We start from the raw sequence: 15,287 nt of genomic DNA, 5'->3' as shown, positions 1-15,287 counted from the left end.
AACTCCCAAATCCGAGGTCAATCACCCCCAAACCAGGCCCGTATGCAGTTGGCCATGTTGGGTCTATGTGCCAAGTTTGGTCCAGATCTGACATCAGCTGGGTTCAGTGCTTTCTGGATGCAAGTGAACTATAACTCCCAAAATCAAGGTCCATTCCTATAAACCCCTGAGGTATGTTCAGTTGATCATGGGACTTCTCTGTGCCAAGTTTGGTCCCAGTCCATTGTCGGTGGGGGTCACAGTTTCTCTGGATGTAGGTGAACTATAACTCCCAAAATCAAGGTCCATTCCCACTAACCTCTGCAGTATGTTCAGTTGGTCATGGGGCTTCTCTGTGCCAAGTTTGGCCCCAGACCATTGTTGGTGAGGGTCACAGTATCAGTGAAGGTACTGCATCCCACTATCCGCTGCAAGTTTGGTCCAGATCCATCGTTGGTTGTTTTAACAGTGCTCTCTGGATGTAGGTCAAGTACAACTCTTGTAAATCATGGTGAATTCTCCCCAAACCTCTTGTTCAGTTGCTGATCAATTCCTCTGTTAACTGTGTGCCACAGGAAAGGGTAGGAAAGGGTTAAAGTAGAGGCAGTGGGCAGGGTCATGCAAATTAAGGAACCTTGGGATGTCCATTCTGGAGGAAAAACAGAACATCTAGGATGAAATTGTCCCTGCATGAAAGCCTTCACTTGGGTGGAGGGCAGAATGGTGTTTGTGGAGGACACTGGCAGGAGTTGGGCTACGTGTTCACGGTGCTCACTACCTGCATGTCAGTGGAGGGAAGGCCATTGGCGTCTCCTGCTCAATGGGAACTATAGCTATTTCTGGTGGCAGAAGGCTGTCTGTATAAGAACACCTCCTCCACATACACATTTTTCACTTTTATTATGTGTATAGATAAGGAAACTAATACTTATTACCACTCCCAAGAGATGTCTTACGTGAATACTATTGGCTCTCCGTATCCACGGATTCTACATCCACAGATTCCATCACCTGTGACTTGAAAATATTCCAAATTTATATTTAAGCGAACTTTGATTTTGCCTTTTTGTCACATAAATGGGACTTGAGCATCTGAGGATTTTGGTATACACTGGAGGTCCTGAAACCCAACCCAAAGAATACCAGGGAAATAATCAAAGTATAACTTATGCAATCATTGCAGAACTGGAGCCTCCGGTGGCCTAGGGGATAAAAGCCTCGTGACTTGAAGGTTGGGTTGCTGACCTGAAAGCTGCCAGGTTCGAATCCCACCCGGGGAGAGTGCGGATGAGCTCCCTCTCTCAGCTCCAGCTCCATGCAGGGACATGAGAGAAGCCTCCCACAAGGATGGTAAAACATCAAAAACATCCAGGCGTCCCCTGGGCAACGTCCTTGCAGACGGCCAATTCTCTCACTCCAGAAGCAACTCTGGTTGCTCCTGACACGGAAATTTTTTTTTGCAGAACTGTGCTTTAACACCAAAATGAGAATCCATGGGAAAGCCTGTGGATGGTAATGTCACTCCCACTTCGATTTAGTAAGAATATGTGTGGCATTTATGCAGTCACTATGGACCAAGAAAATGTGCGTTGAAGCAAAAATAACTATTCTACCAATGTCTTTCTTTACATTAGTTTCATAAGTGCTACAAGATCCCGTTCTAAGCTCCAATATAAGGATTAATAGCTATTTATTGTATGGGCAGATCTGTAATTGTTTTTCCAAAGAAATCTCCTATCTCACTACAACCTCTCCCCAAACATCACCTCTACATTTTGTACATTCCAGAGGTCAACAAATTGTTGTCAGGCTCTTTTGGGTGTATTTGTGTATTTTAAAAAATATGTTTCTTTTAATTTACAGACTTGTATACTTTTCCATACTTAAGGCGTCTGCCAATATATATATATATAGAAACCACTCCCTTGTTTTTTGTTTTTGCACAGCTTTATTTTGCTTCCAAACTCATACCTTCCAAACATCCTCCTCCCAAGGTCGCTATTAGATGGAATGATTAATGGAATGATAGACTTCTTAGAAGAAACCAAAATCAAGTACACAATTGTTCTTGTCAAAAACAATCCATGAGACACAAGCAGCTTTCTCTGGAGATTTTTGCATTGGGTATTTTTTAAGAACAGAAAAACTACAGATCAGAATCAAACGCATAGCTGAAATGTGGTCTAAGAATAATATATTTTGGGTTGCAATCTGTGGCAGGAATCTGACTGGTTGGCCTCCATTCCTGTTCTCGCTTGGAGTATTGTTATTCAGTCATTATATATTTCTTTCCCCTTCACAGAATGATAGAGTTGGAAGAGATCATAAGGGTCAACTCCATTATACCATGCAGGAATACACAATCAAAGCACTCCTGACAGATGGCCATCCAGTCTTTGTTTAAAAACCTCCAGAGAAAGAGATTCTACCACACTCCAAAAAAAGCATATTCTATTATTGAATAGTTTTTACCTTCAAGAAGATCTCTCTAATGCAGTGGTTCGCAACCTGTGGTCCCCAAGAACTAAAATATGGTCCACGGCCTCACTGTTACTACACTGTTGGAACAAGAGCAACTGGTCTCGTGAAACCCTCTTATAGTGCCGAGGTAACGGGGATTTCAGAAGAGGAGAGGCTGTCTACCCACGAAAGGCAAGACAACAAGCCTCCTGACTGCTGCTTCTCCTCCTCCTCCTCCTCCCTCCGCCTGAGCAGAGCCGTTCCATGTGGCACCTGGAAGCGGGGATGCCTTGGTGTCTTCGATTTTAGGCCTGTTTTGGGGGTTATTTGGAGTGCTGATTTGGAAAATTGCATTGGATAGACCACATCAGCTCTAGATTATAAAATATGGTTTTCTGTGGGCGAGCAAGTGGGCGACTACTGGATGGCATATGTTCTGTATCAGAAACTAGAGCTGATGTGGTCTATCCAAAACAATTTTCTGAATCAGCACTCCAGATAACCAAATTGAATCTAAAGTTGACCAAAAACTGATTCGTAATCGTTTTGGTAGTGATGTTGGAGAGTGGTCCCTGGTCAAAATGGTCCCTGGTCAAATGGTTCCTGGTTAAAAAAAAGTTGGGAGCCACTGCTCTAATGTTTAGGTAGAATATCTTTTCCTGCAGTTTGAATCCCCCTTTCTTCCCAAAAAAGCTAAAAGGGGTTCTTTTAGGAAGATCAAGAGATCTCTGAAATTGATTAGGCTAAAATACAACTTATATGCTATCTCCTATATCGTTGATGCAATCTGGTTTAGTCTATTTACTAGTTTTTTTTCTTTGTAAACCTCTTGTAGGTGTGGCTGCCATTGCCGGAGCTTTCACTGAACAAATTTTGAAGGACATGGGGACGTTCAATGAGAGACCAATTGTGTTTGCCCTCAGTAACCCCACAAGCAAAGCCGAGTGTACGGCTGAACAGTGTTACCGCTTGACAGAGGTAAGACAATTTCTGGGTCTGCTTTTAAATATGCCTTTATCATTTTGCTGTTGCAAGGCCCATTGTTCCAAACAATCCTTTATTTCCTTTTTTACAGTACAGAACATGATTCCCAAACTTTTTCTTGCTCTGTTTTCAGGGACGAGGCATATTCGCCAGCGGAAGCCCATTCGCAAAAGTGACCCTACCAAACGGGCAGACCTTCTTTCCTGGACAAGGGAACAACGCTTACGTTTTCCCAGGTCTTGCTCTGGGAGTTATTGCCTGTGGGGTCCGGCACATCTCTGATGACCTCTTTCTCACCACAGCAGAGGTTTCGGTTCTTCTTATATTCAACTATCATGCATGTTTCATAGAGAGTTAGAAGGGACCCCATAGGTCTGTGGTTTGATAACAATATGTAACAAAATTTGATGTTTTTTCTGTCCCTGGTTTGAAAGTGTTATTTCTTGTTTAATTGTATGTTGCGTACTTTGAAAGTACCGTATATACTCGAATATAAGCCAAGTTTTGCAGCCCTTTGTAGGACTGAAAAAGCTCCCCATGGCTTATACTCGAGTGAGGATCCTGGTCAGCTTATATTTGGGTCGGCTTATTCTCGAGTTTATAGGTAATCAGTGTTGGACAGTCTTATCTTATTAAAGTCTTATTATTATCTTAAATTACAGTTTTTTGTAAATATTCAAAAACATTTAACCTACTGATGCCTCAATTAATGTAATTTTATTGGTATCTATTTTTATTTTTACTTTTGAAATTTTCCAGTAGCTGCTGCATTTCCCATCCTCATCTTATACTTGAGTCAATAAGTTTTCGCAGTTTTTTGTGGTAAAATTTGGTGCCTCGGCTTATATTCGGGATGGCTTATAGTCAAGTATATATGGTTAGTTGTTATACTCCAGAAACTTTGTTTTTGTGGCGGCCACAAACAACATTGAATTGGTTGAGACTCGATGAGATAGTCATTCAAAAACTATAGCAACATGTGCTGCAGGATGTCCTGCAAAAACAAAGTTTTTCCAGTTTAATAAACTTATTTTACAATATTTTCACGATAGAACCAATTAGGAAATGACATTTATAACCCAGGAAGAAAAATAGCATTACATAATGTAATGCAACAAATTATCTAGAGAGGTGGTTGAGTCTGTTTCTTTGGACATCTTCAAAAAGAGGCCTATGGTGATCCCCCATCTTTGGGTCCTCCAAGTAGTTTGGATATCATTTCCCAGAATTCCTGATGATTGGATGAAGAATGGAGTTGGCAGCATAAGCTTTTGTAGACTCAGGCTGCATCTATGCTGTCAAATTGATACAGTTTGACACCACTTTAACTGCCATGACTCAATGCTATGGAATCATGGGATTTGTAGTTTGGTGAGGAAAAGGTAAAGACTTTGTGAAACTATAACTCCCAGGGTTCTATAGCATTGAGCCATGGCAGTTATAGTGGCATCAAATCTTAAAAAGCACTTCTGGCAGTCAGAATATACAGTGTTGAAATAAGTGTAGATCAGTCATAGGCGATCTTTGTCCCTCCAGATGTTTTGGACTTCAACTCCCACAATTCCTAACAGCCTAACGGCTGTTAGGAATTGTGGGAGTTGAAGTCCAAAACACTTGGAGGATCCAAGTTTGCCCATGCCTGGTGTAATGCCATGTTGCTGTCAGATACAGAGTGTTGCCAGAAAGAATCGTGACCATTTGCACAGCATTGTTTAATGTGAAACTTTCTCTTTTCCTCCTCCTCCTCTCTTAGTCTATTGCAGAAGAAGTCACAGAAGAGAACCTTGCGGAAGGAAGGTTGTATCCACCTCTGAGCTCCATTCAAGACGTCTCCTTCAAAATTGCTGTCAAGGTGAGAAGAGTCCGTAATATTTCGGTTTAGGTGAAATGATATATAAACTCCTACTTCTAAAACAAAACATCCCTCCAAAATGACAGGAGGGACTTGGAAATCACTTGCTAGGATCCTCTTCCTTTCCTTCATGCTATTGGTTTCCAAACTTCTTTCCTAGGCAGTTAGACTGTAATTTCCAGAATCATTAATGGACAGGAATTCTGAGAATTGGGTGCCAATATCTTGAAACTCTTGTTCAAAATTTCTGCCCTAAATCACTTGTACATATAGCAAGCTCATTGAATCTATATATATAAAAGGGTAATGAAATTTCAGCCTAGGACAAAACAACAAAACTACACATCCCAGAAACACTAAACTTGGCAGCACAACCCCTCATCCATGCCTCTACGTTCATACAACAAAAAGCTCCAGCTACTCCAGAAAACGGCCAGGCTTTGAGACTGCAAGGCTATTCACTGCTATTCCACCTGGCCAACAAAGGATTCCCATAAGCCACAGCAACGCGTGGCTGGGCAAAGCTAGTTGCTATATATAACGTAAATGGGCTCCAAATTTCAGTCATGTTTACAATAGAGAAGAATGGGATCTAAGTCATAGAATCATTGAGTTGGAAGAAGAAAAAGAACCTCATACAGAAGATCTTATTCCCAAGCCATGGAAAAATATTATTGAATAACCAAGAATAGAGACACTGAGCTCAGCCTGCATAGTTTATATAACCCACAAAATTAAGCTTAGCTTAGTATGGAATTCTGTATTGCATATGCTTCTTACAAACATAGTTCATTGCAGATTCATCTAGAGAGCACACATTGATTCACAATAAATGTATGCAGTTCTAGTTCAAAACATCTGGAAAAACCATCTGTCACCCGGGACTGGATACCTGCCAGTACTGAACCACAGCAGTTACTCTATAGTGTAGATGCACCACAATGTAAATGCATGCAGAGCCTCACTTATTTAAGCCCAATTCTAATCCTTCATCCAATGTGTTCTCTCCCTTGTTTTTTAGGTGGTTAACTATGCCTACAGACACAACCTGGCCTCATGGTACCCAGAGCCAGAAGACAAAGACGCCTTTGTTAAATCCCTCATTTACAGTCCCGACTATGACTCATTTGTTATAGATGATTATCAATGGCCACAGGAAGCCATGCAGACGCAAGATATTTAATGTTCTCCTGTGGGGAGGTCTTAAAGGGGCTCTGATCCTCTGATTCTTACATCTCTACTGGCTTGAATCATCAACTATAAAGGGAAGGGTGAAGAATCACCCATTTTTGCTTCATTCAGCTGTGTATTTTTCTTTTTTCCCCATTGTTACATATTTCTTCAGGAAATAGTCAGGAGGAGCTATTTTGTATCCCAGCCTCATATATGGACTTGTCTAGGTGGGTTCTGGGAGGCCCTATTCTGTGCCTCTCCTTTCGTACCACTGTGCAACAAAATAGGAACCGCGGTGGCGCAATGCGTTAAACCCTTGTGCTGGCTGAATTGCTGACCTGAAGGTTGCCAGTCCAAATCCACGAGACGGGATGAGTTCCCGTCTGTCAGCTCTAGCTTGCAGGGACACGAGAAAAGCCTCCCAGCTAACACATCCCGGCATCCCCTGGGCAACGTCTTTGTAGACAGCCAATTCTCTCACACCAGAAGCAACTTGCAGTATGTTCTTAAGCTGCGTCTGACACAATTAAGAAAATGCAACAAAATTTGAAAAAAATCTGTTCCTTGTTTAAAAGTGTTATTTCCTGTTTAATTATGCAGTACAGTAGAGTTTCACTTATCCAACATAAACGGGCCGGCAGAATGTTGGATATGCAAAAATATTGGACAATGAGGGATTAAGGAAAAGCCTATTAAACATCAAATTATGTTATGATTTTACAAATTAAGCACCAAAACATCATGTTATACGATCAAATTGACAGAAAAAACAGTTCAATCCATGGTGACGTTATGTAGTAATTACTGTATTTACAAATTTAGCATCAAAACATTGAAAACTTTGACTACAAAAACATTAAATTTTACAAAAACTAAAAGGCAGACTGTGTTGGATAATACAGAATGTTGGATAAGCGAAGGTTGGATAAGTGAGACTCTACTGTACTTACTTTGAAAGCAGTTGTTATACTCCAGAAACTTCATTTTTGTGGCTGCCACAAACTATGTTGAATTGGTTTAGACCAGGGGTCCCCAAACTTTTTAAACAGGGGGCCAGTTCATGATCCTTCGGACCGTTGGAGGGCCGGACTATAGTTGGTCACCGAGCAATAATAATTAATAATAATAACAACAACAACAACAACAACAACAATAAAAAAAGTGGGTTGAAAGAGACCCTTTGGGCCATTGAGTCCAACCCCCTTCTGCCTTTGTGCACTAAAAGCACAAGCAAAGTACCCCTGACAGATGGCCACCCAGCGTCAATGTTAATAATAATAATAATAATAATAATAATAATAATAATAACAACAATAATAAAAAGAGGGTTGGAAGAAACCCCTTGGGCCATTTATTCCAACTCCTTCTGCCTTTGTGTACCGAAAGCACAAGCAAAGCACTCCTGACAGATGGCCACCCAGCATCAATGTTAATAATAATAATAATAATAATAATAATAATAATAATAATAATAATAATAATAATAAAGGTTGTAAGAGAAGAAGAGACCCCTTGGGTCATTTAGCCCAACCTCCTTCTGCCTTTGTGCCGTGGGGGCGGGGTAAATAGCTTTGACGGGCTGCATCCGGCCCCCGGGCCTTAGTTTGGGGACCTCTGGTTTAGACTCTATGAGAGATTCATTGAAAAACAATAGCAAAATGTGGTGCAGGATGTTACACAAAAATAAAGTTTTTGCAGTTTAATCAACTTTTTTCTATGTTTTTATGATAGAACCAATTAGGAAATGACATTTATAACCTAGAAACAAAAATTGTGTTGCAATTGAAGCATCACTAGAGAGTTCATGGAAAGTATGCTACAGCAGACACACACCACCATACTAGAAGTTCTCCCAACACATTGGCAAAACCTTATCATCTTCTGTACTACAAGATCTTAAGTAAATCCCACCACAGTTGGACACTGGCAGATGTTTCCTTCTCTTATTTTTTTTATTCTGTGGCTCAGATAAAGCAGGTTTGCAGCTTTGACTTCAGAAACCACTGCAGAAAAATGGGTTGACATGACTAACAACATCATAACTGACTAACAAGATGCCAGTTATAATCTTAAAGGGAGAGTTGCCATAAGGCTACAGAAGGCTGTAAAAAGGAAACCACCACATGCAATCATGAAATCTGGAACCACAGGGACTACAACATTCATTCTCGTTTATTTTAATGTCAGTCAGTGCCCACAACATCTCATCTCTCCTGCTTTCTAGATCCAATAGGAGACAATATGAATGGGAAAAGGTAACTACATACCTAGGACTAAATGTCCATGTTCATACTATGCTTAATCTCACCAATACTGGGAGCCAGATTTTGTTCTTTTTTATGGTTTCCTCCTTTCTGTTGTAATTGTCCACATGCTTGTGGATTTCAGTGGCTTCTCTGTGTAGTCTGCCATGGTGGTTGTTAGAGTGGTCCAACATTTCTGTGTTCTCAAATGTGCTGTGTCCAGGTTGGTTCATCAGGTGCTCTGCTATGACTGACTTCTCTGGTTGAATCAGTTGGCAGTGCCTTTTGTGTTCCTTGATTCGTGTTTGGGCAATGCTGCATTTGGTGGTCCATATGTAGACTTGTCCACAGCTGCATGGTATGCGGTAGACTCCTGATAATTAGTTACAGCAGATCCCTGTGCCAGAAGTTTGGATAATATATGTTTAGAAATGGAAGAAAACAATAATATGTATGGTGAGATGGGGAAAATGTGTTAGGCTCTTCGAGATGGGGAATTTTAGGAGTGTTAGGAGATTCCAGAATATGTTGCTTTTGTTCTCAGCGCATTTTCAAAATATCCAAACATTTCTGTTTCTGGCTATTTCTAGCATCAGCTGCCACATTTTGTTCAACTCTTCATGAGTGTGTGTTTTTCATTCTTTGACATATTGGAACCAAAAAAAAACTCAATCTCTTCCTTTCTTTTTCTTAAGAGTTGTAGTGCATCAGCAAATCTATGAAACCACACTTTTCCATTAGAGTATTAATAATAATAAACAATAATTTTATTCTTATACCCCGCCCCATCTCCCCGAAGGGACTCGGGGCGGCTTACATGGGGCCAAGCCCGGACACAACAGTATAAAAACAGAACAGTAAACAGATCAACCAACAATAAAAACCATCAAGCAACTATAAAAACAGTCATAAAAAAATCACATACAAAAATAAATGATAAAATTATGGGTTAAATTCAAAGGATCTGGGCCAAAGTGCAAAATATGTCAAAGTCATCAGGGAGGGGTGGTTACCCAAGCTGTCATAGTCAATTAAAGTGCCAATTATAATCCTGGGGAAGGCATTATAATTGGCAACATATATATTGGCAATTGGCAATATATAATTATATTACAACACCTTTTTTTGCCCTTCAGCAAACCAATTCTCAATATACACAAACCTTTTGGAAAAGCTGTAATGTAGATACAACTAAATGTTGCAAATACTTGTCTGAAAGACGGGAACAAATGGAAGTGGAAACAATATTGACTTGTATCATAAGAATGTTCAGTTCTTTAGACTAGTTTAGTCTTAAAGAACTATTTCTGTATCTCTATTTCTTTGGTTAGACCTACAAGTTTATGGTTGTGATTTTCCTGCTTCTTGGCAGGGGGTTGGATTGGATAGTCCATGAGGTCTCTTTTAAGTCAAGGAATAGTATAGGCAACTCACTTTTGTGTGATGTTTTCTCCAACTAGATTGGGTCCTTTCAGCATTACAAGCCTGATAAACTGCCCAAACCATAGAAGTTGTTGAGTGTTAGACATAGATTATATAAGAAAGAACACCAATCTGTCCTCAGATGAACTTGTAGAACTTTCTTGAAGAAAGCGTATGCCGCAGTCTGATTTTAGCGCAATGTTAGAAGTTCACCCATGGTGAATTATAGTCAGCAAACTAAATTACATCTCACCAGGCAAAATGTCAGCATTGAGAGGTGTTGAATGATCATCAGCTTCATGGATTTTTAAAGAAAATCACTGCTTCAAGCATTCAGTCGTCGTCTACATACATTGACCTGCGAAGAAATAGATTTCAGCATCCCAGTGTGATTACTGAAACTCAGGAGTCCCATTTAGATTATAAGAAAAATGCACAGCATGTAATGTAAGAGGGAAGAAGTCAATTCAATCTTCCTGTGATAGCTGTGACTGAGATTACATTATGACCACCATTGGTTCAATGACATGGGGAAAGGGACAATGCCAAATGAGGTGACAAAGGTCTACAAGACTCTCCTACCTGCAAGATTGCTTTATTTTGTGTCTTATCACACACATTTATGTACGCACATACTCGCTGAATATCACCATATGGGATCAAGCCACAGAAAAATAGTTTCTACGTTGCATGTTGCTAGGATCAAAGGTGCCAACAGGTTCATATTTTCTCTCCATAGCCTTCTGAGTGTTATTCTTTGATGCTCAGCAACCTTTCTCTAAGCCATGCAATTCCTCCCAAAACTCAAAAGTGATGTAGTCTAGCCACCAACAAGGGCATTTCCATATCACAGGAGAGCAAGGAGATCCACAGAGAGTCCTCCACATACTTTCCTGAAACAGGCATCTGCAGGTATCTGGGGTCCTTGGGTGGTTCCTGAAGATGACATCTTTGCGTTACATCCATATGCCAGAAAATAATGACACATCCAAACTAGAAACTGCTGCCTCGAAACCCTGCATTGTGCTATCATCATGACATATTTGTTGCATTGTATATCTCACCATTCCTCTAATACAGTGGTTTTCAACCTGTGGGTCCCCAGATGTTTTGGCCTTCAACTCCCAGAAATTCTAACAGCTAGTAAACTGGCTGGGATTTCTGGGAGTTGTAGGCCAAAACACCTGGGGAGCCACAGGTTGAGAACCACTGCTCTAATGAATGCTACAGGTCATTTATAGCAAGCGGAGGTATGGTTTTTACAGTGCACCATTTCAAATAGCACTGATCCAGTACAGCCAATGATCAGTCATGAAAAGAGCTATAATTCAATAACATGGAGAGTCACATTTTTCCATCCCTGATTTACCATCAATATTTATATATTAACCACAAATACAAAACGACAAGCCCTGGATCTCATGTATTTATGTTTTATTCTCAGGTTGAAAACTAGAGATAATGCCTGCATCTTTAATGGTTGTATAGAGGAGGGTATTTATATGGTGGTTTTGTTGCACAACCAGGTAACAGTCAACACTAAAATTCCTTTTTATACAACTTAAATGTGCAGGATTTTTCTCAAGTTTTCATTCTTATGATCCTAGAGCAATATATGCCCGTAAATGTATTTAAGAAGTTTTAGCTCATTTCTAGAAAACCTATGCAATAGTTAGTGCTTCGTTCATACTGAAGCTCAAAATAATTTACCAATATTCTTGCTTAGAGTTTCCCAGTTTTCATAACATGCCCAAATTGCTTTAAGACAGTCTTGGAGTATATTATCTTAGATAAACTGGGACCTGTATGATCCTTTGAGGTTGTAGTTTAGACTGTTGTGTAAATAATGCACATTCATGCTCCAAAAAGTTCTGCGGGAACTCATTGGAAGATTAAACCCTTAGACACCAACTATTCTTGTGGATGTGTGCCTTCAATGTGTTTAAGACTTCTTGTGACCTTATGATAGGGTTTTCTTGTTCAGAGGGGGGTTGTCTTTACCTTCTTTTTATTTTTATGTAAAGGCCTGTGGATTACTATATGCAATCCCACACTGAAACACCTAGAATATATCAATGTTAGATTTCCTATTGAACACCTCAGACAAAGATGAATGTACTGTCTATATACAAAAAATTAAGAACAATATATGCTTGGTGTGAGGTTTTTGTACTGTGGCAACCTTGAGTACTTAACACATGAAACTGTGCATAATTTCTGGTTACAAAACAATGCCATTGTGCTCTTGACTTACACAGAAGGCCAACACCATTTATACAATTTGCTGTCACTTGTCCAGTAAAACCAGAATAAAATTAAAGTCAGTGCAAAGAAATGGGTCGATTGCATTCATCGTTGTTACAATCTCACATTGCAAAAGTATCTCTGCTGTTGCCCCTTGAGCTTGAAATTCTTATTTTATTGGCATTATCTGGTGGAACACAATGATTCAGAGTGGAAAGATTATGCTTTAAATCTTCCCAGATGCAATCTCACTAGGAGGTGACCTTAAGAAATCTATCATCCTGCTCAAACAGCACACATTCATCTTCCATATGAAGATAATTTGTCCTACTATACATACTTCACAACTATTGGACAGATGGCAAGCTGTTTAACCTCAGCAGACTGAAAGCCAAACCCATGGTCACAACATCATCTGTTGTAGAACTTCAAAATGCCGATAATAACTCTGTGTGCATTCAGAAGAAGACCTGCAAGCCACCCTAAACACCTTTACAGAAGCATATGAGAAGCTCAGCTTCTCATTGAACATTGAGAAAACCAAAGTGCTCTTCCAGCAGGCACCAGCCAGTCCCTCTGCAAGGCCAGAAATACAGCTTAATGGTGTAATGTTAGAAAATGTTGACCATTTCTGCTACCTTGGCAGCCACCTTTCCACAAGTCAACATTGACAATGAAATCCAACACCGTCTGAGCTCTGTGAGTGCAGCATTTTTCTGAATGAAGCAGAGAGTGTGGAGGTTTGTAAAGACACCATTATGGATGGGTTAACTGGAAAAGTACATGTAAAAAGCGGATTGGCTGAGCCTGCGAACAGCTCGGAATCTGATTGGTCAATTTCTCTGCCATATTACTGGGGAACTGGTTTGAGCAGGTTTTTTCCTAAAAGTGAGTGTGTGTATGCCGACTGGAAACTGCCAGGAGAGACGATGGCTGCTGGCTCTCAGAGGCCCTGTTATTTCTAAGGCACTGAGGCAATTCTATGGATTTTAAAAGCACTATTCATTCCCACTGTTCTCTATAAGCAATCAGAGAGACTTGTACATATTATTGCTCTGTTTGATCATTTTGAAGTCAGTAAAGTTCCTGTTAATTGTTCTACAAAGCTGAGTGGCACATCATTACCCTGCAGGGTGACTTTGGTTCACAGGTGGATGCAAGAGCTTCTATTTAACATCATCTACAATCCTTAGCAGAGAGTGTTTGAGGATCAGGACATCTGTAGGGATGCCAAGGTACTTGTTTATAAAGCTATTGTCCTCCCAACCATGTTATAAGCCTGTGAAATGTGGACCATCTACAGATGTCACACTCAACTCCTGGAATGATTCCACCAGCGTTGCCTCTGAAAAATCCTGCAAATCTCTTGGGAAGACAGGTGAACAAATGTCAGCGTGCTGGAAGAAGCAAAGACCACTTAGTATTGAAGTGATGTTCCTACTCCATCAACTCCGCTAGATTGGCCACGTTGTCTGAATGCCCGATTACCATCTCCCAAAGCAGTTACTCTACTCCCAACTCAAGAATGGAAAATGGATTGTTGTTGGACAGGAAAAGCGATTTAAAGATGGGCTTAAAGCTAACCTTAAAAACTGTGGCATAGACACTGAGAACTGGGAAGCCCTGGCCCTTGCGTGCTCTAGTTGGAAGTCAGCTTTGACCAGTAGTGTTGTGGAATTTGAAGAGGCATGAATGGAGGATGAAAGGGAGGAACATGCCAAGAGGAAGGCGTGTCAAGCCAACCCTGATCAGGACCGCCTTCCACCTGGAAACCGATGTTCTCAATGTGGAAGAACATGTGGGTCAAGAATAGGGCTCTTCAGTCATGTATGTATCCACCACCAAGACACTACATCTGGAAGACAATCAGACTCAGACAACAAGGGATTGCCTAAGTAAGTAAGTAAAGTAAGTACTTCACAACTACACAAATAAATGTGTTAACTACTTTCCTAACAAAATGTGCTGTATACTTTCTAATCATTATTAATATCTTTAAGAAAAATGAAGTAACTATACAAGGACACTAATGTCCAACCCAGCCTCCTTCTTTTGCACTCCTTCAACTAAAAAAAATTACTCTGGAGAACAGGTTCAAATCCCTACTTGGCCATGAACATCCACTCCATGATCTTGGCCAAGTCGCACACTCTTAGCCTCAGAAAAGCTTTTGATAGGTTCATCTTATGAATAACCAGAAGTTGGAAACAACTTGAAGGCACACAACAACAAACGGGAAAAGATAGTAGATATAGGTCTTAGAAAGAAGTCCTTTAGAACTTCGGGCCATCACTGGCTGGTCCAAAACAAACATTGAGACCAGGCCAAACTATTTTCATAAAGGCTTTCTGAAAAATAGAAGAGAGGTCACACTCATCGCTCACATTCACTTACATCTAAGATCTAAATGTAAATCCTAATTTACACTCAAACATTAAATCCCAAATTCATTGCTATATCTACTCATAAATTGGTCTACAGAGTGCCTCCATTGATATTATTCTGTATCTAGCCAACACACAAAGTGTTTCTGTGTTCAAGCCACTTTTCTTCCAACTCTGCACTTCCAGGTGGCCAAGATTTACATGGGATTTAGAGTATTTGTTGTGGTGGCACAACATCAATTCAGCCAGCATTGTTCTAGAAAAAAATATTGGCCGGCTTAGATCAAGTTTTCAGAAAATTCTCATAAAATTCCTTAGAATTGCACAAATCGCTTTGTGCTGGAAATAAGTTCCCTGTTCAGAAGACTGATTTCTAATAGCTCTCAAACACACCAGAGTCAAACTCAAGTGAAATTGCCCAACACTTAAGATATGCAAATGGTGTCCTGCTCTTAATTTGTTCCCTGGAGTAGAAAGCCTTGATCATTTGTGAAAGGACATTAAAAGTAGCCTGCTCTTTTGGTTCACAGAGAAGGAATTTGTAAT

At 40.2% G+C, this 15,287-nt stretch overlaps 1 protein-coding gene across 3 annotated transcripts in view; it reads left to right on the top strand.

Annotated features, from left to right (window-relative positions):
• me3 (malic enzyme 3) overlaps positions 1-6,572 on the top strand; it is a 175,166-nt gene extending 168,594 nt beyond the window's left edge. For all 3 annotated transcript variants that reach the window (XM_062977085.1, XM_008108123.3, XM_016992694.2), the window contains 4 exons: positions 3,275-3,417; positions 3,557-3,730; positions 5,177-5,275; positions 6,297-6,572. In XM_062977085.1, the coding sequence (XP_062833155.1) occupies positions 3,275-3,417; positions 3,557-3,730; positions 5,177-5,275; positions 6,297-6,458 (578 nt within the window). In that variant the 3' untranslated portion in view covers positions 6,459-6,572. The remainder of the gene's footprint in view (positions 1-3,274; positions 3,418-3,556; positions 3,731-5,176; positions 5,276-6,296) is intronic.
• Positions 6,573-15,287: the final 8,715 nt, after the last annotated feature.

The sequence above is a fragment of the Anolis carolinensis genome, chromosome 3 (assembly GCF_035594765.1).
Source record: "Anolis carolinensis isolate JA03-04 chromosome 3, rAnoCar3.1.pri, whole genome shotgun sequence".
In the NCBI taxonomy this organism is placed as follows: Eukaryota; Metazoa; Chordata; class Lepidosauria; order Squamata; family Dactyloidae; genus Anolis; species Anolis carolinensis.
Note: the sequence above shows the minus strand (reverse complement) of the source record. Positions and strands in the feature narration are given on the sequence as shown.